Source organism: Fusarium subglutinans (genome assembly GCF_013396075.1).
Source record: "Fusarium subglutinans strain NRRL 66333 chromosome Unknown NRRL66333_c0000016, whole genome shotgun sequence".
Classification (NCBI taxonomy): Eukaryota; Fungi; Ascomycota; class Sordariomycetes; order Hypocreales; family Nectriaceae; genus Fusarium; species Fusarium subglutinans.
In genome coordinates this window covers 399,490-424,511 of record NW_023502079.1, presented here as the reverse complement: position 1 = coordinate 424,511, position 25,022 = coordinate 399,490, and the positions used below count along the sequence as shown (strand labels likewise).

The 25,022-nt window shown below is 48.4% G+C and overlaps 8 protein-coding genes across 8 annotated transcripts; 4 read left to right on the top strand and 4 right to left on the bottom strand.

Moving 5' to 3' along the window:
* Positions 1 to 291: 291 nt before the first annotated feature.
* Positions 292 to 2,438, top strand: FSUBG_1964 (high-affinity nicotinic acid transporter; the record flags this gene model as incomplete). The annotated part of the gene is made up of 6 exons (XM_036679686.1): positions 292 to 752; positions 805 to 989; positions 1,048 to 1,432; positions 1,486 to 1,902; positions 2,153 to 2,254; positions 2,309 to 2,438. The coding sequence occupies 6 exons, from the start codon at positions 292 to 294 to the stop codon at positions 2,436 to 2,438; spliced, it is 1,680 nt and encodes a 559-aa protein (XP_036542607.1).
* Positions 2,439 to 2,636: 198 nt separating this feature from the next.
* FSUBG_1963 (Xurface) lies at positions 2,637 to 6,902 on the bottom strand (the record flags this gene model as incomplete). The annotated part of the gene is made up of 1 exon (XM_036679685.1): positions 2,637 to 6,902. The coding sequence occupies one exon, from the start codon at positions 6,900 to 6,902 to the stop codon at positions 2,637 to 2,639; it is 4,266 nt and encodes a 1,421-aa protein (XP_036542606.1).
* A 906-nt stretch (positions 6,903 to 7,808) lies between these two features.
* FSUBG_1962 (ankyrin repeat containing protein) lies at positions 7,809 to 11,567 on the top strand (the record flags this gene model as incomplete). The annotated part of the gene is made up of 1 exon (XM_036679684.1): positions 7,809 to 11,567. The coding sequence occupies one exon, from the start codon at positions 7,809 to 7,811 to the stop codon at positions 11,565 to 11,567; it is 3,759 nt and encodes a 1,252-aa protein (XP_036542605.1).
* A 138-nt stretch (positions 11,568 to 11,705) lies between these two features.
* Positions 11,706 to 12,587, bottom strand: FSUBG_1961 (subtilisin-like serine protease; the record flags this gene model as incomplete). The annotated part of the gene is made up of 1 exon (XM_036679683.1): positions 11,706 to 12,587. One exon carries the CDS (start codon positions 12,585 to 12,587, stop codon positions 11,706 to 11,708), a length of 882 nt encoding a protein of 293 aa, XP_036542604.1.
* Positions 12,588 to 13,398: 811 nt separating this feature from the next.
* Positions 13,399 to 17,097, top strand: FSUBG_1960 (kinesin; the record flags this gene model as incomplete). Its single annotated transcript, XM_036679682.1, has 6 exons — positions 13,399 to 13,926; positions 13,985 to 14,047; positions 14,097 to 14,426; positions 14,479 to 14,650; positions 14,873 to 15,038; positions 15,093 to 17,097. The coding sequence occupies 6 exons, from the start codon at positions 13,399 to 13,401 to the stop codon at positions 17,095 to 17,097; spliced, it is 3,264 nt and encodes a 1,087-aa protein (XP_036542603.1).
* Positions 17,098 to 17,706: 609 nt separating this feature from the next.
* Positions 17,707 to 20,116, bottom strand: FSUBG_1959 (TOB3 (member of AAA-ATPase family); the record flags this gene model as incomplete). Its single annotated transcript, XM_036679680.1, has 6 exons — positions 17,707 to 18,833; positions 18,878 to 19,033; positions 19,090 to 19,137; positions 19,189 to 19,248; positions 19,300 to 19,470; positions 19,558 to 20,116. The coding sequence occupies 6 exons, from the start codon at positions 20,114 to 20,116 to the stop codon at positions 17,707 to 17,709; spliced, it is 2,121 nt and encodes a 706-aa protein (XP_036542602.1).
* Positions 20,117 to 21,748: 1,632 nt separating this feature from the next.
* Positions 21,749 to 22,537, top strand: FSUBG_1958 (uncharacterized protein; the record flags this gene model as incomplete). The annotated part of the gene is made up of 1 exon (XM_036679679.1): positions 21,749 to 22,537. One exon carries the CDS (start codon positions 21,749 to 21,751, stop codon positions 22,535 to 22,537), a length of 789 nt encoding a protein of 262 aa, XP_036542601.1.
* Positions 22,538 to 22,623: 86 nt separating this feature from the next.
* Positions 22,624 to 24,435, bottom strand: FSUBG_1957 (6-hydroxy-D-nicotine oxidase; the record flags this gene model as incomplete). Its single annotated transcript, XM_036679678.1, has 1 exon — positions 22,624 to 24,435. The coding sequence occupies one exon, from the start codon at positions 24,433 to 24,435 to the stop codon at positions 22,624 to 22,626; it is 1,812 nt and encodes a 603-aa protein (XP_036542600.1).
* Positions 24,436 to 25,022: the final 587 nt, after the last annotated feature.

Sequence of the window (25,022 nt, the reverse complement as noted above, 5' to 3'; positions counted from 1 at the left end):
AATTTAAGTCTAAATCCAAGCTTTCTAGTTATGGCGAATCAGGATATCCCCTCTTTGCAATTACCCCAGACCGCCAAGAGCTGTCTAGCCTTATCAAGATGATCTAGACTGTGGGGGATCAGATCGTCAGTCTTGGAGGAGAGGAGCTCGTATTGATGTCTGCGAGCATGCCTTACATTGGGTATAAATACAACCCAAGAAGACTCACCGAAGGAGAACAGACCAGCATCCAAACTGCTGCTTTATTCCATACATCCACTATTCCAATTTTTCTCTGACCAAACCGCTGCTATGAGTGACAAAGGGAGTGTTCATATTGCTGATAAGACTGACAATGCGAAAGTGTCCTTGGCTGAGGGCGCAGGTTTCACCGAAGCCGACACCAAAAGACTGATCCGCAAAATCGACTGGTCCATTATTCCATTCGTCTCTCTACTCTACCTCCTCTCGTTCCTCGACCGAACCAACATCGGCAATGCTCGTCTGGATACCCTCGAGTTAGACCTCAACATGTCAGGCCTAATGTACAACCATGCACTCGCCATATTCTTCCCCTTCTACATCATAGCTGAAATCCCATCCAACATGGGCATGAAGCGGTTCAGGCCCTGGATCTGGATCCCCTCTATGATGGTCGTCTGGGGTATTTGTTGCACCCTGATGGGTATAGTCCATAACTACGCTGGCCTGTTGGCTGCACGAAGCTTCCTTGGTCTAGCAGAGGGCGGTTTGTTTCCGGGAATTGCTTACTAGTACGTCTCTTGTCGATCGAGAAACTCTTGCATCTTCGGCTAACATTTTCAGTATCACGATGTGGTATCGCCGTCACGAGTGTGGCTTTCGCATGGCGATTTTCTTCTCTGCTGCGACGGCCGCTGGTGTATTTGGCGGTTTTCTCGCCCGTGGTATTATGGAGATGCGAGGTCTGGCTGGCTTGGCTGGCTGGCAATGGATCTTTATCATCGAAGGTCTTCTCACTGTAGCAGTCGGTAAGTGCTCCATTTGATGTGCCCGCTTGACATTGATGCTAACAGTTCTGACCTACAGCCCTGGCTTCATTCAAGCTGATGGCCGATTATCCTGACCGAGCCAAATTTATAACAAACGTAGAGAGGAAACACATCCAAGAACGCTTGATGCTTGATCGATCAGGACTAGCCGAAGAGTTCGAAATGAAATACGTCTGGGATGCGTTCAAAGACTGGAAGATCTGGGTACACATGCTTATCGCAACCGGTACATTTACCGGGGTCTACTCCTACTCTCTCTTTCTACCGACCATCATTCGCGACCTCGGGTATTCCAGTACAACGGCCCAGCTTATGAGCACTCCTCCTTACTTAGTCGCTTGCATTGTTTGCGTTGGGGCTGGATGGTGGGCAGACAAGATCCAACAGAGAGGAATATTCATGATCGTATTCATCACCATGGCGTTAGTAACCATTGGACCTTGATACTTGTAGCCGCTTGCTGACAACCTACCAGTGGACTCGGCCTCATTCTTCTCATGGCGGTTCGCCATTCTGGAGTTCGCTACTTCGGCTGCTTCCTCCTCGCCTCGGGCATATTCCCATCTGTTCCCCAAGGAATCGCCTGGAACAGTAATAACATCGGTGGATCACTCAAGCGAGGCGTCGGCATTGCGATGAATGTGAGCTGTGGTAACCTTGGCGGCATTATTGCATCCTATTTGTTCCTGAAAAAAGATGCTCCAAGATATTTCCCAGGTTTCGGCACTCTCTTGGGCTGCCAGGTGATGGCTCTGATCTTGTCTATCTGGATGGCTATTTACCTACGCCGTGAGAATGCTCGCCGGGACGGTACACATAAGGACCCTAGCTTATATACGGAAGATGAAAAGCAGGCTGAGAGAGAGAAAGGTGACAATGCAACATTCTTTCGGTATACAATCTAGCAGGCAAGGTCAATTCACATTTATCTAAGACAGAAGGCCTATAGAGACAAATTATACTAGTTTACATTAACTCTTATTTAAAAAGATAGAGATTTTAGTACAAAGATTAGCTGGCCTATATCTACTGAAAACCTTCTCGATGTAAAACAACGTATAAAGAAAAGTAGGTAATAGCCGTCTGGAGGTAGGTTTTGCAAAAATTGATACACTGCTGAGATTGGCAAAAACATACAACAGCGGGGATTCGCTGGTCGTCACCGACCCAACTACTAATCCGCCGGTTAGTGGCTTAACTAAGGGAGAGCGGACGGGATCCCGTGTTCTACACTACCTGTGGTCGTATGTACCAGTGGAAGGTGTATTACAGCTAATATGCATGGGCTCTGACTATAGTTTTCAATACATTTCATATGCTTGCGCCGATGCTGGCGAGTATGAGGAGATGGCAGATTCAGGCTTTATATTCATGGACCGTGCATGTACTACAGGTGACTCAATGGCCAACCTCCAGTCGTACTTGTAACTGAGATGCTGTCCGGTCTCTAATCTGTGTGCAATGATCGACCATTACTCAATGCACAATAATCTCTCAGAATACAACATTTATTTCCCTGAACACCCCATTCAATCAGCTTCAGCAGGAGGTATCTTTACAATGTCGACCGAGGTGAGTATTACCACTAGGTACTGTATAGCATACAATCTATTCATTAAAGATAACCTAGTCTGAATAATAAGCACTGCCGTCCCCTTCACTATCGGAGTCCATTACTTGTTCAGGCTCAGACACATCCACTGACTCTGGTTCTGAGTCGTCAGGTTCTGGATCTGAATACTCTTCTTCTATGCTCTCGTCATCTTCCCCCTCTGAGCTGTCATCGGGATCATCCTCAGATGATTGGCTTGCTTGGGAATCTGATCCATCATCATCGTTTGAACTGTGGTCTGAGCCATCGTCCCCGCTCTGATCCGAATCTCCAGCCGCCTCGCTGTCGCCTTCTCCCGAGTCCTCTTGACTGGATCCAGGATCTAAATCATCCTCGGCATCGTCTTGTATACTCTGTTCAGAATCTGTACTGGAGCCTTGATCCGAGCCTTCATTGTCTGATTCGTTGCCAAACCCGTCATCTGAGCTGTTACTGTCTTGGTCTTGGTCTTCGTTCTGGCTAAGCATCTCATCTTCCGCGCTATGATGTGAGTTTACGTCTGAATAGCTATCCAGGGAAAAGTCGCCTTGCTGATTGTTGTCGCTCTGCTCTGGAAAGTCTGCGCTGGTAGACTGTCCATCATCTGATCTGGACTCTTCACTATTGTCGGAGAATCCCTCTTGACTTTCGATATCATGCTGTTGAGATCTTTGCTCGTCGTTCTCACCATCTTCAGAGCTTGGCTTGTAGAAATGACCTTCCGTAGCCTCGTGTAATGATTCATTGTCCGAGTTCCCATAACTTTGAAATTGCTGTTCATGCGGGTCATTTTGAACGTCGAATGAGCTGAAAAGATCACCCTCAACCTCCCTGTGATGGATGAAACTATCTGGCTGCGACATGTTGTCATCTTCAGCTACGTGTTCAGAAGCTTCCTCGTCATCACTTGTGACAGAGCGGGCACCGTGGACGCCATCGATGTCGCTGTTGTCAGGCTCAGGTTGTTGATGATCGCTAGATACCCTATCGAAATCATCGTCCCAGTGCGCCGCTAGATCTTCACGACTGCTATTGGAATGGACACCATCTGCATCGTTTGAATTAGAGGACGAACTCGCACTGGTGGCTGCAAGGTGGCCAGTCAAAACGGCTGCGCCTGCAATGACAGTCCCGGCTATGAATGCGGTGCCGGACGGCAACTTCGACGATGGAGTGGAAGGCCTTTGTTCCCCAGAAGTAGATTCCCCGCTTCCGCCCAGCCCACCTCTGGATCCTTGGATGGGGTCTGAGATAAAGTTTACCTGGGCTTGCACATTTTGTACTGATTGTGATGTAGACTGTTCATAGTATCCTTGAGCAGACCCGGGCCCTGCCACGGTGGTTTCTTGAGAACCGTTGGAGGATATCGTTGACGGTGGGTCCGTTTTACTTTCTTTCAAAGAGCTCGGATTAGGTTTTGTGTCGCACAAAGAAGTTCCCAAGGTTACCGCCACTGCAACATCAGCAGTTGTCGTGGCCCCAGTTGGGGAACTCTCGGTTCCTGAGATGGTGTCTTGGATATTTCTTGTTCCAAGAGCTTGTGGAGGAGCACTAGCTGGTTCTGTATCAGGTTGGCTTTGTACATCACCAGGGTTCCCAGCAGAAGAAGGGTCTCGTGCATTTGGCTCAACTGATGAATCCATCGACTGTTGCGCTGATGAGGCCGGCTGAGGTGCGCAGGAGACTTTGCGTTTCAAGTCAGTCCCTGCTGTGTTACTTTCAACAGGACTATTCGGCGTAGCGCTGTTTTTGATAGGTTGAGCGGCGGATTGGGTAGACTCTGTTGGGTCGATATTATTTGCACCAACTCCTGAATGCTCGCTTGATTGTTGCTTGTGCTCTCCTGGTTGCTCGTGGTCATTTGGTTTCTCAGGCTCACCTGGCTGTTTATGTTCGCCTAGTTCTTGTTGATGCTTGCTTGGTCGCTCGTTCTCGCCTGGCGGTTGATGGTCGTTTAGTTTCTCTGGTTCAACTGGTTCAACTGGTTCAACTGGTTTCTCTGGTTCACCTGGTTCACCTGGTTTCTCTGGTTCACCTGGTTTCTCTGGTTCACCTGGTTGGCCATGCTCGCCTGGCTGCTCACCGGACTGTTGTGGTTGCTCCCCTGGCTGCTGAGGCTCACTTGATTGCTCGCCTGCTGAACTGTGACCATCTGACCCGTGTGTATCATCTTCATGCTCGTCATGTTTATCTGTATGTAGATTGCTTTCTGGCTTTGTGCTCGGTTTCCTTTTAGGTTTGCCACCTTTAAGGTCATTAATCTTCTTCTTGGGCTGCCTATGGTGAATGTGCTCGTCATTGGTGACAGTCGTGGAAGACTGGTGGCCTCCGTGGGACGATTTGTCCTTCGAATGAAAACTTCTACTGCCAGTTTTCGTTCCAGGCTGTGAGCTGGCAGCCTTTCCTTCTTTCTTCACGGCCTTTGAGAGTTTGTCCTTTAGAGATCTACCGGAATGTTCAGTCTTGCCTTTCTTTGCAACTTTCTGAACCTCTTTACTCCACTCTGACAAAGTTTCTCCCATGGGCTTTGTTGAGGATACTTTGTCAGATCTGGTCTTCACAGGACCTTCTACTGAAGGCGGCTTGGATTTCTTTCCCGAGGAAGACTCGGCTTCCAGGACGGCCTGCATACCCAACGCCGAGCCAAGAGGTAGTTTAGATGGCCTTTTGTCTTTAGCAGCTGGCGAGACCAAAGCTGTGAAGGGATCTTCCTTCTTCAGCGTCTTTTTAGTTTTCAAGCCCGAAAGAGTTTCTGACTTATCAAGCGGCTGTGTCTCCCGAAGAAAGGTCTCCAGTGGAAGTTCAGGTGCTCTCTCGGCGTGATTGTCGACTGTTCGAGCTCGTCGCTTGTAGTCCGAAAGTTCGGAGAGAGTCATAGCACCATCGAAGGAAAATGGATCATAGTTGTACCAGCTCCTTGTGTAGGTTGAAGCAACTGTAGTTTGGGAAGAAAATCCCTTGGGCTGTTCTACAGTCTTCATCAAGGTCGGCATTTCATTCGTTATGTCAACAGGTTTGGCCTTGGATGACTTCTTCTTCAATGCTTCCTTCGATGGTTCTGCAGCCTTCAGCTTTGCATGCACATCTTTGGTTGTAATGGTACTCTTGGACTTAACGCTGACTGTTTCCTTGCCGCGACTGTTGGCGTTCGGCTTCACCATGGAGTCAATTTCTTGAATGTCGACTTTAGTGATTTCAACAGCAGTATTGCTTGTCTTGTTCATAGCACCAACAGCCTTTCTGCGAATTGGAGCGCCATGTACTGCTGGAGAAGCCGAATATGGCCTTTCTTGTTCTCGTTGTGGCTTCGAATCTTCCGTAGCCGAAAGAGTATACTGAGAGGCCGGAGTAGAAGCCATTTTTGACGAACCTCCAGCTCTCACAGGCTTAGATTCCCCTTCAGGTGCTGGAGTAGTTCTGGATTTAACCTTTTCTTTGTGGCGGGGACCAATATGTTCCTTGGAGCTTGTTGGCCCCTGACCATTTTGTTTTGCACCGGGTTCAACTTCGCATACAGGCTTAGAAACACTCACTGTTTCGTCAACATTTTCTTTCGTGCTCAAAGATACGGCCTGTGCGCCTGTGGTGTCTTCTGGATCCTTTGACTTCCGAACTTTCCTCCTCTCTGGCATATCTACCGCATCCGCCGACGTCTTGGGTTTTGAGGGCGGTCCTTTGCTGGAACTTGGTTGCGGAGCTTTTGCCACCGTTTTCTTGTTGTTTGTGGGAGCAGAGATTGTTTCAACGGTTGGTGCCGGAATAGCAATGCCGTATTGCCAGCCAGTAGCCGCGTCGGCCAAGGCATTCCGCTCATTGACGGGAGACCATCTGGGAGCTAGATGTAGTTGATCTATATAGAATGGCTTTTTCTGTGATTTGATCCATTCCCATGCATCCGCAGCCACTGGAGATGATGGCAGCGGAACAATAGCGAGCTCAGAGGCACCACCTCCGATTTTTCGCAGATTGATGAAATGTTCTGCTTGCCCATTCGGGAAAAGCCATTTCCGGGGAGGACTATCCAAATTTTCACCTCCTCCATTGGGGTCAGGCAGGGAAGACCAGAAGTTGAAGCCAGAAGGGACAAATAGCTTCATGCAGTCTGAGCAAATATTCTTTGTGTCAACGTAAAAGATGATCAAATCTGGGCTGTGTGCTGAAAAGAAACCCAGACGCTTCGGATAATGCCAGGCCTGTGAAACTCCCGAGGAACAGACCAGGTGGTGCGGACAGCCTAAACCATATCCTGAGAGCAAGGAGGAGACATGCTCTGCGGAGCCGGGGACGATGTACTGGCTCATACTGAGCACTCGCTGAGGTAAAGTGGTTTTATTGTGGTATGGTGATGGTTGGAAAAATTGAATGACATGTGGCATACCAATTATTCCAGAGATGGATATGTATGAAGTTTCGCGCAGCCCGTGTTATCGACTTGCCCGATCGGCCAACCGTTGGACTAATTTTATCAACTTCACATGATATGCTTAACCGAAGTGGCATCAGGCTGCCGCAGCTATAAGCACTAAGATATAAGTTGGTGTACAGACTTGGCAAACTATTGAATTCGTGCATATGCGGGAACGGACGGCCCGCCAACACTAAGCACGCAAAGACTCATCGCACAGTCCACCAAGATCAGGCTCGCACTCTCAGCCTCAAAGGTACATCACATCAGTTGACCATACGAGTCATGCTTTAAGCACCTTCCCAAAACAGCAAGGAGTAACAATATGAGGCCCGATGACCGATTCATTGCATACGCGCATTGAGCTTGGTTTTGCGGCTGAACTGTCTTGGCGTAAGGCTCTCTCGTTAATGTACCAACTCAAGGTTGAGTTGAGGGATACAATGGGGGCCGAAACTGTAGCGAGAAGCGCTCTAGACAACCTCTATAGCTATTTTCATTGTTCAACTGGCCTGACGCAAAAGGATCGGACAATCTGGTCCGGGAGGGTTGAATTGGTCAGACCAGCTGATGCCTGTTTTGGAACTGCGGCAAATACGAGCCATGTCTTTGTGTTTCCAATCGTGCCAAAAATAGTCTGACCAATGCGAGAAAGATCGCTTCTATTTCTTGAAGTTCTTCTTATCATCTCCTATCTGATCTTGTGGTGCGTCCATCATATGGCCTGCCTCTTAACTTCTCAAAACCTTCCATCATTCTGAGACTTTCCAGGCTTGCTTGTCCTATCGAATTCTCCTTCACCATGATGACGCCGCCTTCCTCCCCACCCCTCAGCGAGTCTATGTCTCGTCGGGTGACTTCAATGCAGTTCACACTGACAAGACCGACTACAAGTGACACTGAACGCTGCTATCAGCTCATGTCGCAACACAGAATCAGAAATAATAAGAGTCAATCACTCCCATTCACCATCAAAGACGCCAATCCGGTACTCGCCACTATTTGTCGCGGTGGGGTTCCTGATGCGACTCCTGGACTCGTCTGTGCCTTGTTAGAGGCCGGAGCAGACGTCAATATTGAGCGGTACAAAAGCACCAGCGTCTTCAAGAAACTCCAGGATGTCAACCAACAGGACGTGCGAAACCATGTCCTCCGGGACGCAGTGAAGAACTGCTCCGGAGAAATTTTCTACATCCTAGCCCAAAAGGCCGATGGCGAGGCTGTCAAGGAAGCATTGCCCGTAGCAATAGCTTCGGGTGATGCCAACAAGACATACATACTGTTGGCTCGTGGTGGCGATGCATCACCTCTTTGTGACGCCTTTCTCAGGGCTGTTGAGACTGGTCCAGTTGACCTGGTAGAGATGCTTCTCCGAGATACCAATGGGGCATGCCAAGTATGCCGTAATCAGGGCCTGGCAAAAGCGATTGTCGTTGGGAGTTCTCCAAAGGCAACTGTATTACTTAACAAAGGAGCAGACCCAACTGCCAACGACGGGGCGGTTGTGCAGTCAGCCATCCAAGCCGGACTGGAACAAGTCGCAATTCTTGCGGTGTCTGTCAGACAGAGTAGGCTATCTCCAGCATTCTTAGACAAGACTTTGGGATTGGCATACAGTCACAAGCAGTTCGAAGCTCTGCTGGCCTGTGCTTCTGCAGGAGCGAAAGGACCCAACACCAATGCCACTCTAGTCAATGCAGTTTCGAGCATACAGCCCAAAGTGGTGAACAGCCTGCTCAAGCATGGTGCCGACATCGCCACTGATAACGGGGCTGCAATCACAGCTGCGGTACGCACGAGGGATCCCGCTATGCTCGCACTTGTGCTTCGTTACAAACCCCCGCCACAAGTTGCCATGCAGGCTATGGTGCAGGTCACGCAGCTTCAAGATGTCGAACTTGCGTACCAAATGATTGATCAACTTCTTGTTGCGGGGCTTCGTGGCGATTGCGTCTCCCAAGCTCTAGTCGGAGTGTTAGACAGAACCAAAATGTTAGGGGACGACCGTCGGCGCTTGGAACTTGCTCGTCTGCTTCTTCTCAAAGGAGCGGCAGATATCAACTGGAACCGAGGCCAAGCAGTCATCACAGCGGTGCTGTCTCAGCAAACTAGTGCAGTTGGTCTATTGTTGCAATGCCAACCTTCACCTGAAGCGCTGGAAAATGGCTTGAAACATGCCGTCAGAATTCAAGATTCCGAAACAAGACTACAAATCACGAGATTACTCCTGGGAGCCGGGAAATCTGGCTCTAAGAACCGTTTGGAGCGCATTGCTATCATCGCAGCTGCAAAGGAACTGCACTTGGACCTGCTTGAGTTCTTGGCTCCCATTTCCCATTCTCCACAAACCCTCATTATCGAAGCCTTTGTTTCAGCGACATCGAATAGTGCCTGGCCAAGTCGACGCGGTCTACCTACCATACAGGCTCTGCTGCGACGTGGCGCTTCGGGACAACATGTCGATAATGCTTTCTGCACAGCGGCCGGTCAATGTTGCCTCGAGGCATTCCATCTGCTGTTACCTATGGTCAACCGCGATGCCCTACCGGGCGCCTTTCAAGCCATGACCACAGGATGCGCAACTTGGCCGTCTGATGAGAACTTGGAGGCTGTCAACTCGATCCTCGAGGCGGGCTGTAGTGGTGACCCAGTCAGTGCAGCGCTCATATCAGCCTTGAACTCATATGTCAACAAGAGAGCGTCAGAAGATTTGGTCGATACTCTACTTGAATATGCCGACGTCAACTTCAAGCATGGAGAGGCTGCCAATATTGCCGTCCGAGCTGGTGATGTGACTCTCTTGAAGAAGTTGGTAGAGTACCACTTAAATAGCGATACACTCTCTAGATCTTTCGCGACGGTGCTGGCGACGCCAATCGAAGAACCTGTCGCTCTCGAGTTGATAGAGACGATTCTAGAGGCCGCCAAACCTCTGGGAAACAAGATAGACTTGGAGATGTCCTTGCCACTATCCGGCCTCTCTTCAGTGGCTGCCTGCATATCTGTTCACTCTCAATCTGTGCGTCTGATCAAGCGGTTGCTGAAACTCAGTTGCAGCCCAGACAAGCAATTCCTGGCATCATTGAGTCCCGAATTTGGCGAAGAGTCGACTACAGCATTACTGTGGGTGCTAGCCCAAAGCAATGCCATATCTATTGACGTTCTGAAGGTTTTGGTGAAAGCTCAAGGTAAGTTAGACCAGACCCCTCTCCGCTTCCTTAAGAAAAAAAGAGCATTTTTTAACTCGAAAGCAGCAAATGTTGACTATATCGCACCCAAGTCGAAATTGACGGCATTAATGCTAGCAGCCAAAGCCCAACGACACGACGTAGTAGAACTACTGCTCAAGGCCAATGCTAGCCCTTTAAACCGCGACTGCAACGAGGACACCGCGCTGCTATTTGCATCAAGGGCAGGGGATTTAGCTTCCGTCAAGACTCTGATCAAGGCCAAGTCCAGTACCGATGATGGCAGTCTTCACGAAGCTTCTCGCAACTTGCATCACGAAGTTGTTGCGGCCTTACTGAAAGGCAAGCATAACGCAAACTATCCGAGCCACACAAAGCGGCACAACGGAAGGACAGCCATCCAAGAGCTCGCGTCCCATGTTCAAGATATGGGGGACATGCTTCGATTGGAGCAGACAATACGTACCCTAGCAGAGTCGAAAGCAGACCTTTTACTACCACACATCCCTAGTGGTAGAAAGAACTCCCTTTTTCTTGCTTTGGAAAACCCTCAGCCCATCTCCGTCACCAGGGCACTGATGAAAGTTGCTATGTGGGCGCAAATCAATCACCCTGACAATGTCTATATTCAACACCTGGAATCTGGGACTAAATGGTACTTTTCTCCGACCATGTACCTCATCAGCAGCTGCTTCGCTGGTGACCATCGTCAAGTGGAAGAACTGAGGACCATGCTTTACATGGCCCAATGCCAAGATCGGAAGTTCCCCGAGTATGGCCCTGGCGAAGGCCATCAACTTCTCCCTGAAGACGTCGTGGGCGCCCCTCAACATATCCTGGACAGGAATGCAAAACGATTAGTAGACAAAGAGCTTCGAGAAAAGCGCGAACAGGACCACCAGACGAAATTGCGCTTCATGCATGAAGAGGCTCTCCACAAGGGATATATTCAGGACATGCATATTAGTCAGAAGCTGGAGCACAGCTACCGAACTCACCAGGTTGACATCGTCAATCAGACCGAGAAGACGGAGCTACAGCAAAGCGCGCTTGAACGAAAGAACGCTCTCGTGGCGGCTGGTCAGCAACAAGTCGAACAACACAAGGCACGCAATGCGTATATTGACGTGACCACACAGCAGACGCAGCAGCAGCTGAAACTCAGCTTCCAAGAGCAACAGGCCAAGTCCAAGATAGGCCAGCAAAAGATGCAGAATGTTCTCGCATCCGAGGCCCAGTCTTCTAAGCTCGCAGGCCAGAAACAAGAGCAAGCCCTCAAAGCGGCTAGTGATCGGTCTGCCCATGCGTTGAAAGCCAGGGAACACAAAATGAAAATGGAAGAGGCACGAGCTAAGCAAAAGCTAAGGCGATAATGAGCAGAGATATGAAGGCATCAAGCAAGGAAGAGAACACGCTTATTTCATATATACATCTGGATTACTACTAATAAAGAAGAAACGGATTGTTACTGGACAAATAGTAGATTGTAATTTTTTGTTGAAGTCCTCACCCTACTCTAGCTTTCGAAAGTGAAAGATGAAGAAGTACAGCTCCCGTAGCAAGAAGAATATATAGAGCAAAGGGAAGAAGGCCAAAGACACCACAGTTGCCACAACCACCAAAGGAACCACGGTTGTACCTAGTGTTCGGTAATAGTGGCCATCCGTCTCCAACCCAATTTGCATTGCGCCCAAAATCACAGTGATCGCTGCAAGGGTGAACAGCATAGGTCCACCAATGCCTGCAAAATAACGGCCATAATGACCATTGATCTCCAGAAAACTTGTGCCCAGAATAAGACTGTGCCAGAAATTGAGACGTGTCAGGCGAATCTCCCCATAGTGATACCGCTTGGACACAGCCTTGTCGCTCATGTTTTTGAACGCTGCGATGAAGATGCACCAAGTCTCCCATGTAAAAGTCTTTGGCACCAGCCTCAACTGCAGGGCCAGTTCGAAGTCTGACTCATGCAGGATTAGTGCCGAGTAAGTCCGAAGGAAGCCCAAGGCTTCGAGTCGGAAGTGGTACTCAGCCTCCAAGTTGGGCCGGAGGTGCGTGGCCCAGAAGGCATGGCTAAGGAGGAACTTTGGCACAGGCTTGATGAAAACACGCTTGTGGTGCCAGACGAGGTGGTGGTCTGGGAGCTCGGAAATGCAAATCTCTCGGCCCTTGACAATCTGTTGGGACAGGGAGCTGATGTTTCGGGGGCGGGAAACAAAAAACAAGAGCCTATACAGTTGTCTCAGCCTCTCGGTCGACAGCTCCCGCTTTAGGAAAAGGGCTGCCTCGTGCGAGTCAGCGAGAGTGACAGTGGGATGGCCCGGAACAGGCATGGCAGCATCGGGACCGAGGATCACGTTCTCGTCCAGCCTGAAAGGAGGATGAACATCCATGGTTGAAAATGATGCTCGGAGGAAAGTCTGTGTTGTGAGCGAGGGTAACAGCGTCGCACCAGATAGCGAAATGCGGTATAGATAATTACAGACGTCAATAGGCACCGAAATAACTGTCCATGCGGTGAGGACAATTCTGTGACCCCAATCAGGCTGAGGGAAATGCCAACGCACCAAGGAACTATTGTAAGGTGCATTTTGCCTCGCAGAGGTCACCTTGTCTAGGAATTATCGTAAGCGAGGTTGTAACAAGGAGCGCCGTGCGTTTGTATTGCTTCCTTATTGGTGTAGCAGATGGTTGCCCGGTCTGTTAGCATCATGTGAGTGGAGATCAGTGAATACTACTCCTTGTTATGTATACAGTGAAAGTTTTGATATCGCACACTGGATTGCATGAAAACCAATATTGAAAAAATCAGGCTGTGCTTATCACTTGCTCATTCGGTGTAATCGACGGGATGTTTGGGGGCGGGGTCTGCAGTCAGCACGGCGCAGCCCTTGCTCAGGTGTCTTTTCGGTCGAGCGGCTGAAAGATAGCCATCTGATTATAGAACGTTATCTTAGAGTGCCAATTTCAAGGATTAGCTTCGATTATTGTTAAAGTCGCAGCTCTTCCGTAATTTAAGCACGATAGCCTATACTCATACTTCAGAATTATAGGGCGCCATCCCACGATTGTACTACTACTACCCAAAGTGATTGCGCTTGGTTCATAATCTATTTATGCCAAGCATCAATTCTCATTCATCCCTAGCTTTGTATTGAGACTCGAGGTTTGCTCAACGGACCTAGGTCTTAATTTCCCAAAAACATGAGTTTCCAACCCGAATTGACCGTGGACGAACCTCAACCTGGTTCGGAGAAAGCACACGAAGCGCTTCCCTCCAAGCCAAGTGTTGATAGCATGGCCTCTGAAAAGACTCAAGTCGAAAAAACACCTGCATCAGCAAACCAAGACGTCCAAAGCAAGCCATCCAAGACGCAGCAGATGATCGCCGGCTTGGTTAAGATCAGACCGCAGGATGAGGGGTTGAAAACATACTACACACCACCACAAGGACAGCCCCCCCCCCCCAATCCTTTTGTTCACAACAGTCGCTCATCACCTTGCAGTATTGTAGCTGTTCACGGTCTAGGCGTGAACCCGAGTGATACGTGGAACCACCATGCGTCAAAACGTAATTGGTTGAGCGACAAAGACATGCTACCATCGGAGCTCCCAGATGCTCGAATTATGAGCTACTGCTACAACTCGCAGTGGATCGGGGATAGCGCCGTGAAATCCAGCCTCGAAGGTGTGGCAGCGAAACTTTTGAGAAGCCTTGGCCATGAGAGAAAGGTATTTAAGAAAGTTACAAGTAACTTGTTCTGCTGATACTAATGTAACTGTGACCCAGAAATGCCCCGAGCGCCCGGTCATATTCATTGGACATTGCCTTGGTGGCCTCGTGATGCAGCAGGTAAGTCTTGATGCTGAGTCATGGAACAATATGTGCTAACACTCTGTAGGCGTATCTCAGTCTCCATTTACAGCCGGAGGACTGGTCCAATCTTTCCACAGACAATGTCAACGGGATGGTCTTTCTCGGCACACCTCATCATGGTGTCGCAGATGGTGTCCTCTCAACGCAGGGACAGATCTATCAGAGTATCCTTGCCAGCAAACTCCACGTTGAGCCCAACATTCTTGGTTCAGTCGAACGCAACAGTGATGTTCTGAAGAGTGTAGTACACAACTTTACCCGACGTGTTCATAACATTTCCAGACGTCCCGAGATATTCTGCTTCTATGAGCAAAGAATCACCAACGTCGGAGCAATCGTGGGCTTGAAAGCACCGGTATGTTAACCTAGAGACTTCTCGCGATTCGCAGACTGATTCATCCGAATAGGCATTCCTTGTCGATGAAACATCAGGCACACTGAGCGGTCATCAGAAAGAAGAGCTTCCCCTCGACCATTTCTCAATGAACAAGTTTGAGAATGAGCAGGACAACAACTACCAAAGCGTAAGCAGAGAGGTTGTTCGGATGGCGCAAAAGAGTATAGAAATGGGTATCAGAGGTAAGGCAGAGCCCAAAATGCTACTCCCATATGAAAGCGACATAAGAGGGTTTGAATACAGCACTGATGTATTTCCCGGTCGTGTCTTTCAACTCTCCCCTAGGTTTCGCTGAGAAAGAATGTCGACATGATGGGAGAAGAAGATGAGATAGACATGAATGAGACTTTATCTGCTTTGAACTACTACATGAAAGTTTGTCTAACATCTTGATTTGGTAGAAGTAAGCTCTGCTGGAGCTAAACTTGACCGAGGGCGCCTGATTCCCACTCTCCCTGCCCCCATCGCGACCGAAGATAAATTCGCACCGCGCGGTGGGTTGCTTGACAAGATTGCGCAAAAGTTCGAGTCCAGCGGACGCGTCGCTCTTTATGGGCTAGCGGGAACTGGGTGAGTTGTCTAGCGTGGTCATATTCGTTATATCTAGTGACTGAGAGCTTCCAGAAAATCTCATGTAGCCGTGGAATACGCATATAGGTATCGGAGACAATACCCCGCTTCCCACATCCTTTGGGTCAACGCTGGATCGGCGGAGCAGTTCGAATGCTCTTACAAACGCATTGCCGAAGACCGCCGGCTCGTCAGAGACGGTATGGACATGAGCATGATACTTGAGACGGTCTGGAAATTTCTCCGCTACGAGTCGAGCGGCCATTGGCTTATGATTCTGGATGGTTTGGAAGACGAAGCTTTGCTGCAGGCCACAAGTGCGCAGCACACCGGAAGGTCTTTGCTTGGTTTCATCCCCGACAGTGTCCACTCAAGTGTTCTTATCACAACACAGTCCAAGAGTTTATCCTTGCGTCAGGTGGGAAAACTATCTGATAACTCAACCGAAATGCCAAAACTGGATGAGAAAGACGCCTCAATACTCATGATCGGTAGAATTACCAAAGATGCAGACCGAAACAGATGGATTCAGGAGATTGCCAAGGCAGTGGACAATCTCCCTATCGGCTTCGTCTTGTTACAAATCTACCAAGAGCAAGTTCGGTCATCGATGAAACGCCAAGACGTCTTGAAAGCCGTTAAAGCGCAGGCTGAAGAGAAGCGTCCGACTGCAAGAGCGTGGAACTTGCTCCTGGACCTTATGAAGAAAGAACACCCAGAGTCTGTGGATCTAATGCTTATGATGGGTGCAATCGACCTACAGAGTGTTCCGGGAACACTCTTGGACCGGGCTCAGATCTCAAAACAAATACCTATCCTGGTGAAATACGGCATTGTCGAGCCTTCAACGGATAAGCGAATCTATCACATCACAAGTGCCATCAGGGTGTGTGTTCGGGACTGGTTGACTAAGCATCCTGACCAAAAGATCGCGATTGAGGAGCTTGCACTTTCGGTAATGTGCGAAAGACTGACGCCCGAGACAAGCGAGGGTCTTTTGTCTTGTGCATTAGCCCTCTTGAAGTGCGAATCTCACTCTAGCGTCATGAGGGAAAACATGGTCAAGCTACATCGTGCCGTCTTCGAGCACTACGATCGCTCGAAGCAATTTTCTCGTGCTCTGGCACAACTCCAAAAGTGCATCAAAATACTGGAGGCCGATACCACTATCAAGAATAGGGAGAATATCATGTCACAGACCAAGAAGGACGTTGAGCATGTCAAAAAGGCCCTGAAAAGGGAGCCTCAAATGATGACCCAAGAACCCGGCGCAAGAAGCCTCACCACCACACAAGCTGACGTCGATAAGCTGAGCAAGAGCAACGATTACGGTAAAGACCATGAAAAGACTATTGGTCGTGTAAGCGAACTTGCCGGCATGCAACTGGCGCAGCGCCAGAAAAAAGGCTCCAGCAACACGGTCGACCTATATAAGCGTGTCTTGGACTGGCACCAATCCAAAAGAAAGGCCGACCATATAGGCACAGCCCGTCACCAGTATAACCTGGCGTTGGCATACGACAGTAAAGGAGAGTTCGATAAAGCTGAGAAGCTATATCATTGCGCCCTTACCGATGGACTGAAAGAACAGACTCGCGAAGCACTGGTATTGCGATTCCGAATCCTTGGTAACCTTGTCTGCTCCTACGGTCGTCAAGGACGACTAGAGGACACCCAAGAAGTGCTGCAGACTCTTTTGCCAGAACAGATGGAGATCCTAGGATGGGATCATCCAGACACACTCGTAACAAGGCATAGCGCTGCTCTTTTGCTACAAGAACATGGATCGATTGACGTTGCAGGGAAAGACCTGCATCGTATTCTTGACGCGCAGAGAAGTCTACTTGACCCCGATGATCCAGCTCTATTGCGAACCGCGTGCAGTCTAGCCTTGAATCTGAGATTGCAGGGGCAGTCTGTAAAAGCGAAGAAGCTTTTTCAAGAAACACTAAAGACGCAAACACAGCTTCTAGGAAAAGACCATGTCGATACGGTCAAGACAAATCTGATGTTGAAGGAATTAATACGCGCTGATGCGAAACTGACAGATGGAAATTAGTTAAAAGATTGTCATAGTTCTGAGAGTTAGATATTAGCTGAAAGCAAAACATATATCCAGATTATATGTTTCTGTTTACCATTCCACGAGCAGACTTGTTTCTTTTTTCTCCCTAATTATTTGACTTATTGGCTCTGACAAGGTGAAAAAGGCCGAAATGATGATGGTATGGTCTAGATGACGTCCCCAAATCCCCGCGAGATGTAACAGGTATGAACAAGTAAAAGCACAAGAAATGGATGTATCCTTATCGCCATAGAGTTGTTCATAAAAAGAAGAGTCTTTGTTCCCAACTACTATAATTGACTCAGGTAATGAGGAGGTTCTCGCAAAATTGCTATCGTACTCATCTAAATTCACACAGACAACAGAGTCGCTCTAGGAAGAAGCCAGAAGCAGAGCTGATAAAACTGTATACAATAGCAATATAGAACACAGTCTAGTGGCTATATACTGTAGATATAATATAGCGAACTTAATAGCTAGCCTCCCGCTATCCTTGTAATAAACATGCTGTTAGGTTTCTAATCTTTATGTAATGCTCAACTATCACATAGTTCATCAATGCCTAGCATTCTCTCAAAATGTAACATTTCCTGAACACCCCATTCAATCAGATTCATCATGAGGTATCCTTCTATTTGCCCCTGGCATCGCTCTCCTCTTGTGGGCGTGATCACCTCTTCGCGACACTTGCTGGCTGCGTCCGGCGCCTCTTCCACAACTTCCACCACGGGCTATGTGTCGCTCTGGCTGTGACGGACCTGGTCGATACTTGGCAGTTTCCTGCTGATCATCTGGGTAGTACTCGTTATCTTCATCATATTTCTGCGCCGGTTGCTTGCCCCGTGCAGCAGGGCGCTCTTCATAGCCTTCGGCATAGTCAACTTCCTCGTCGAACGACGGTCCATTCTCAAAGTCCCTACCATCGTCGTCATCCTGCATCAGCCCCTGGTCATCCTCATACCCGTGGTATTCATTGGTGTATCCGTAATCTTCTGCGATGTTCTCATCATCCAGGTTCTGTTCTTGTCGATACCGTGGCCCTCGTGTTTGCTGGTCTCCTCTCCCGCTTGGTCTCGGACCATACCGCTGCCCATATTCTGGCTTGCTCTCTTCTCTATAATCCCTTTGTCTGGAAGCAAGTAGACTAGCTGACTCACCAAGACCCCATCGATCATGACGCAGACGGTAGTTCTTAGCTTGTTGCGCTGCACTGACGCCGTGTACCTCTCGAAGATACTTTATGAATGCCAGATAAGCCTTGGCAACGTCTTGGAAGTGCTTTTCTGCCAGTTTGACCTTGATCATCTTCTTTGACATGGCTGCGAACTCCATGACGTTGCGCCCGCCGCTCGCCGCTGGGTTGGCTAGCTTTTGGCCCTCAAATTCAGCAAGGGCTAACGCTGTCTGACAAGCATTACGGATCTGACGACCGTTCCAGCGAGCGTCCTTATTCTTCTCAAAATACCGATGGATAAATGTAGCGATTGACATTTCATCTAGCTCAAGCTCCGCTTCCCCTCTCTCTTTTTTCTTCTCGAAGCGGGCTTTGATGCGAGTGAGATTCACCTTGAAGACGGCGACTGTGGATTCTAGGTTGAGAGGAGGGTAGTATAGACTGATGTGGATGCGTGACGTGAAAGCTTCGTCAAAGGTGCCGACACGGTTGGTGGTGAGGAAGAGAATACCGGTATAGTACTCTAGCGTCCGAAGGAAGACTGTGATGTGAGGGACTACGGTCAGCACACTACAATATTTTAGGGACTCTTTCTCTTACCAGCGACAAGACTGTTACGATCAAAGTTTTCTGTCTGTCGAGCCTCAAGGAAGACATCTGCTTCATCGATGAGCAGAATGCAGCCCCATCGACTTGCGAGGGCAAAGTTCTTCTCCAAGCGACTCTCGACGACGTCTGCTGTAGACCCCAAATCTCCTACAACTTCTGGTCAGCTACCATGCACCAAGGTTGAAAGAGAGTGCCGCGCCTACCGCAAGTTATTTGGAAGAGAGGTTTGTGGAAGTAGGTTGCAACGCATTCTGTCCATGTCAGTCGACCATTTCTACATCCATAAGCATAAATGAACTTACCTGCTGTAGTTGTCTTTCCGACTCCAGGTGCCCCATGCAGAAGCAGAATCAAGCCCTTTCCTGCGCTGCCTGTCAGTAGTTGTCAACGGCTTTGGGATTGACACTACGAACCTTTCCCCCGGACGATATCAACTTCATCCGTCTCATCGTAAGCAGACGTCTTGTCCAAGAAATGCTGTGTCACCAAACTTTCCACCATTTCTCTGTGACCAGGTGGAAGTACGAGTAAGTCGAAAGTGTTCTGCCCCTTCATGGGCCCGAGATATGTCAAGTCGAGCTTAGCTGTAAGTAGTTCATGTCAGTTCAGCGTCTAATTACAACTTAACTCCTCCATGAAGACACCGGGTGTAATGCCAGAAATATACTCACCCCACTTTCTACTCCTCATAATGAACCCAAACACCCCGTAGTTCGTTATCAACTTGTCATCATCAGTGATGTACTCCTCATCCTCCATCGCCTCTCTCAACGATCTCGCCGCGATAGTCAAAGACGGCATCCCCTCGTTCATATCGTCCTCCCAGACCTGACTCTGCACAAATTCACTGCTTCTATTATGCTCCACGAAAACATCGTCGTGAACATTCTCATTGGAACAACACTCTGGAAGACAAGTCCGATTCATCTGTGTCCGGCGTCGGCGACCTCCCGTGTCTGAAGTGTCAGATGTGTAGTCTGCCTCAGAGTCACCACCTGGGTCGATGTCTTTGAGCTCGGGTTTCCACTTTGTTTGCACGTCGTGCAGGTAGAGTTGCATCTCATCTTTTATACTGCCGGCAAAGCACTCGAGGACCAGCTTTTCGATTGTCCAGCCTGATGGCTTAGTTTTGCCTCCGACGTCATTAGTGGCGAAAGCTTCTTCGAAGTCGATCACAACCTGGCTGTCGATTTCTTCCTGTGTTTCCAAGGAGAGGCCAGAGTAGTGCATTGGGATACCTCGGCGCTGTGGATCACAGGCTTCAATAAACGTGGACCCACGCTTGATCAAAGTCTCCTTTAAGTTGCAGGTCTTTGCCCGTCGTAAAGGCACGATGGAGAGATTCGAGGACGTTGTAAATGTCCTCGAAAAGGCCAGAGCGAATTACTACGACTACTCAGGGTTTATCGGGTTCTGGTAACGGTCAGCGCACAAAATGACAGACAACGTTGACGAAGGAAAGAGACTGCTCTCCCTCCTACCAAACACAGACTACTCTTCAGTAATCCACTGTGTGTTTGACATTGTTTTTGACGTAAGCTCAGAAGCCCTATACCTCTTGGTATCTCTCAGTAGCTAACGTAAGACAGGCAGCTAAGAGAACAGCCAAAATTCGAGAGGAGATTGAGTCAAGCCTTCGTCAGTTCCGGGAGAAGTTGGAGGATGTCGAGAGCATAGTGGCTGTTTACGAAAAAGAAAGCAAAAAAGGGTGATTCTTATTCACTTCCTCTATCTACGATCAACTGATCCACCTGTAGGGAAGAAGATGCTACTGTCGATGTGGCAAGCAGATAGCTACAAAGCTGATCTAACGGGCTGCTTAGAGGAACTCAATTCCAGCAGCTCAAGACTGATGGAGAAAGCCTATATAGGGAGTTTCCGTGAGCTTCGATCAGTGAGTATTAAGGCATCAGAAGGTGAGCTGCCCATCAACGTCGATTTGAATCTACATCGCTAACTATGCTGCTAGGAATCGACAAGTTGAAACAGCTCCAACTAGATCATATCAAGATCACAAGAGAACTGTGAATTAGAGTCTTATTAAGCTGCCTGCAGTTATCTAGGGTTACTACCCTTTATAATTTAATCTAGCCTAATTCCTTATTACCTCCTTATATTATTACTATTTAATTTCTAAAGTAAGGAAAATTAGGCTTTATTTAATTCAGACTAATTATAGCTTTTTTTTATCCTTAACTTACTATAACTAGCCTACTAATTAGCTAAAGCTAATAGACTTTCTATAATCTTTAGCTTCTATAGTTACTATATCTAGTAATAGGCTTACCTTAGCCTTAGTTAGCACGCTAGGCTTACCTTAAAAGCCTGCCTTAATAAGGGGTCTTTTTATACCCTTTATAGGTCTTAAACCTACTGCCTTCTGCATTACTGCAGGGGGCTTGCCTAGATGCTTAACCACTACACCAAAGGGCGATCACGAGAGAACAAACTAGACTCGCAGACGCCCCGTCAGAGATAAACAAATCCGGTCGTAAAGTGGCAGCCGAACAACGAAGACTGGCTTCAGCCAACGAACGCAATGCTACTGCTAATGAACAAAACGCTGCAGCTAACATGGCTAATGCTACAACTGCATCTAATGCGATGAATGCATTTATGAGGCTATCCCAGGAGTACCTCACCAACCTGACTGCTTTCAACGGTTCGTGTTCATCTCGGCGCCGTATTAAAAAGATTCACCGACATATACATCTAGAACAAAAAAGACAAAATGCAAGGCTTGCGGTCAAATACACACGCCTCCACACACAGCTCGAAGCGGAGCGATCACGCAGTCGAGACTGACGACCTTGGGTTGGACCAGCACGTGTATCACAAGCTCAGCTTCTACTAATTCTCAACATGAACGTGGACTTCGACCTCTCTGCTGTTGATAAGGTCGATATGGCTGAGATCTCAGACTCAGCTGCCCTCGTGAATCGTCGTGATCAAGGTAGAGCTGAGCATCTGGTGGAGAACGCACAGTTCAAGCAATGGGTTGTCAGAACGAATTCCACTGAACTTCTAGTTCACGGACACATGAAGCCAAGTCGAACGAGTGTCACGCCTTTATCGTTGTTCAGTGCAGCTATCGTGCGAAACTTGCGCCAGGTGGATAGTTTCTGTGCTGTTGCGTTCTTTTGCGGACAGCACACCGACCACGATGATCCACTGCTCGGCGGCCTCGGACTCATCAAGAGCCTCACGACACAGCTTCTTCGTCAGCATGGCTTTGATGACGCAGATCTTGACAAAGTCGCCCAAGAGGTGAATCTACCTCTTCTAAAGAGAGGAGTTGAGGATATTGAGGAACTATGCCAGCTGTTCACCGTCCTCGCCCGTCGCTTACGCAACGATACAACACTCTTTTGTGTGATAGACAGTGTGAATGTCTACGAAAATGAAGATATGTTGCAAAGCATGTGTGTGGAGAAGGTACTGTTCGAGATACTGCAGTTGACGGTTGACCCAAGGGTAAAGACGCATGTCAAGGTTCTTTTCACGAGCGCGACGGACACGAACACAATCTGGAAGGCGTTTGAAAAGAAGGATGTGCTATCGATGCATGAGTCAGGGCGTTTAAGTTTGGATAAGCACTTCAGCGATAGTCGTTTTGCGAAGCAGGTCAAAGGAGCTATTGAGCCATCTTAAGCCACAGAATGTAACCAGAATCGTATTAACTGATTGTTCTGAACCTGCAAGCTCAAAACTAATTTTGACACTCCCAACTAGCTAGCTCAATTACCTAGACCGACTATAGGGCTGCCGCTAGCCAGGTTACAGGTGTCCCAGGTTTTGCCGACCGAGGCGCCCGCAGCATCCCCTGCATTGGCAAACCCCTTGACGACAGGTCTACTGCTGGGAGGTAAAGGCGGAGATGCAAATTCCATCGTCGTGCCCTCAGAGTCAACGTGGGGTCCAACTTGAACTCCATGAGGCCACTGGAAGATGTTGTCCTTATCCCAGTGTGCCTTGATGCTCTGTAACTTTTCCCAGTTGTCACCATAGTATGCCTTTTCGTATGTGTCCTTGTCGAGTGTAGCATCCGGGAAATTGATATACACACCAAGCCCGTCCATAGAATATTTTCTCAACTCCTTGTTAAGATCTGTGAGGACGCCTCTCATCTTTGTCTCTAACCACTTATCCTTCCACTCAATCATGATGTAGGTGTGATATTCACATGCACGCCAGGGATAAGCAGAGTAGTCAGGGCTCTTTTTGCTGGCTTCACCACCGGAATGAATCCAAGACACTCTGATTGAGCCTTCTTCGCCTTTGAAATCTTCTTTAAAAGCTACCAAGTGTTTTTTCAGCGTCTTGGTTATTTCAGAAATATTCTGTTTGACGGTGGCCTTTGTGAAAGAGAAGGAGGTGTAGATCCGGAACATGGCGTTCGAAGGCAAAGCCTTCTGGGTTTCTTCTGACCACTGAGCTACAAGAGTCTCGTGGAGAAAGAGTGTTGAATTCTCCGGCAGGGTTCGATCCTTGAGCTGTTGTGCCAGTGATTTATTTTTGTCGCTAACCTTGTCTTTGCTGTCAACCTTGTCTGTGTCATCGGGCTTGTCTTTGTCGTTAACCTTGCCGCAATTTCCGAGCTTCTCATCAACCTCTTTGTCAAAGTCTTTCTCCAATCCATTATAGTAGACCAAAAATCGAACCGAAGGATCTTCGCGGGTATCTTTCAGGTCCATCAACCAACTGGTGTCAATCGTCATCTCGTTGCTCCAGTCAGCACTATAGAACTTTATCATGGCTTCTTCAAAAGCCATCTGAGATGCAGCGTCATGAGCCGGTGCCCAGGTATAGACTCCAGCAACAACATAATCGTGGTGCAGTTCTTGAACCTTCATCTTGAGCTCAGTGACTACCCCAAAATTATTGCCGCCAGCACCACAAAGAGCCCAGAAGAGATCTGCCTTTTCAGATTTTTTGTCCTTTGGGCTGACTTTGATGCTTTCATGGTCTGCAGTCACAATGCGAACCTCAAGGAGTGTATCACTTCCCAGACCGAAGCTTCGAGTAAAGGGCGCGAGACCTCCACCCAGAGTGAAACCACTGACTCCGACACTAGGGCAACGCCCTCCATTGATAACCAGTTTATCGTGATGGTCGTTGATCAGTTCGTGATAAGCATGAGCCCAAAGTGCGCCGGCTTCCATTGTGATGGTCATGTTATCCTTGTCGAGGTCGACACGTTTCATATTGACCAGATCAATCGAAATTCCATTGTTGATAGCAGAGAATCCTGCATACGAGTGACCTCCATTCTTGACTCGAATAGGTAGGCCTACCTCCTTAGCTCGTTTAACAATGATGCGAACGTGGGATTCATGCTCAGGTTGGGTGACACAACCTGGTCTTTCGAAGCGGTAGAGGAGGTTCGAGTTCGCGACAGATTTCTCGTACTCAAGCTCTCCAGGAGTGTAGACTGGGATTTTCTTTCCCCTGAAGAATCCCACCTGTTGCATGCAAAGCTCAAGGAGACGTCTCTGTCTCTCTTTCTCCTCCTCCGTCATCTGAGGTAGCCCAGGTCTTTGAGAGGCCATTGTGTCTGGTTGTAGTGCAAGAAAGAGAAAAGTGTGCTTGAAAACGTATTTTTAGATGAGGTGGAATATCAGTGTCTGGCTCCTTGGATTCAAGGCGACTCAAAGATGAGCTTTTATAGATGATTGGGAAGGATGAGTAGCGCTCTGCAGGCATACCCAACGCTAACCCCTTCATGAACTACGCAACGACTGTTGCATCTATCACATTCCATTGCATATATCACAGCCAATGTCTCAGCATCTATCCATACGAACGACACTATGTAGCCGCTCTTGCGAGGGTTTGCCTCTATATGAAATCTTGGCTCCCGCCGCTAGTGAATACGGGCAGATCAATAGTCTGGTCTAGACGTCGCCATCTTTCCAACAGACCAATAGGAGTAATATGATAAGTTCCGGGCGACTCCGCTCAGCCAGCCCAGTTTAGACTATTTCAGCAACCCCTCATTTTTCAGCTAGCCACAGTCAATTATTATCACCACGCGGAACTTAGCTTCCACAAAGGGCCGGTTCGTAGTGACTGGAACGACCTCGACTCAGGAAGTTTATGTACACACCAAGTTTTGATAGCTCATAGGGCTTCTATT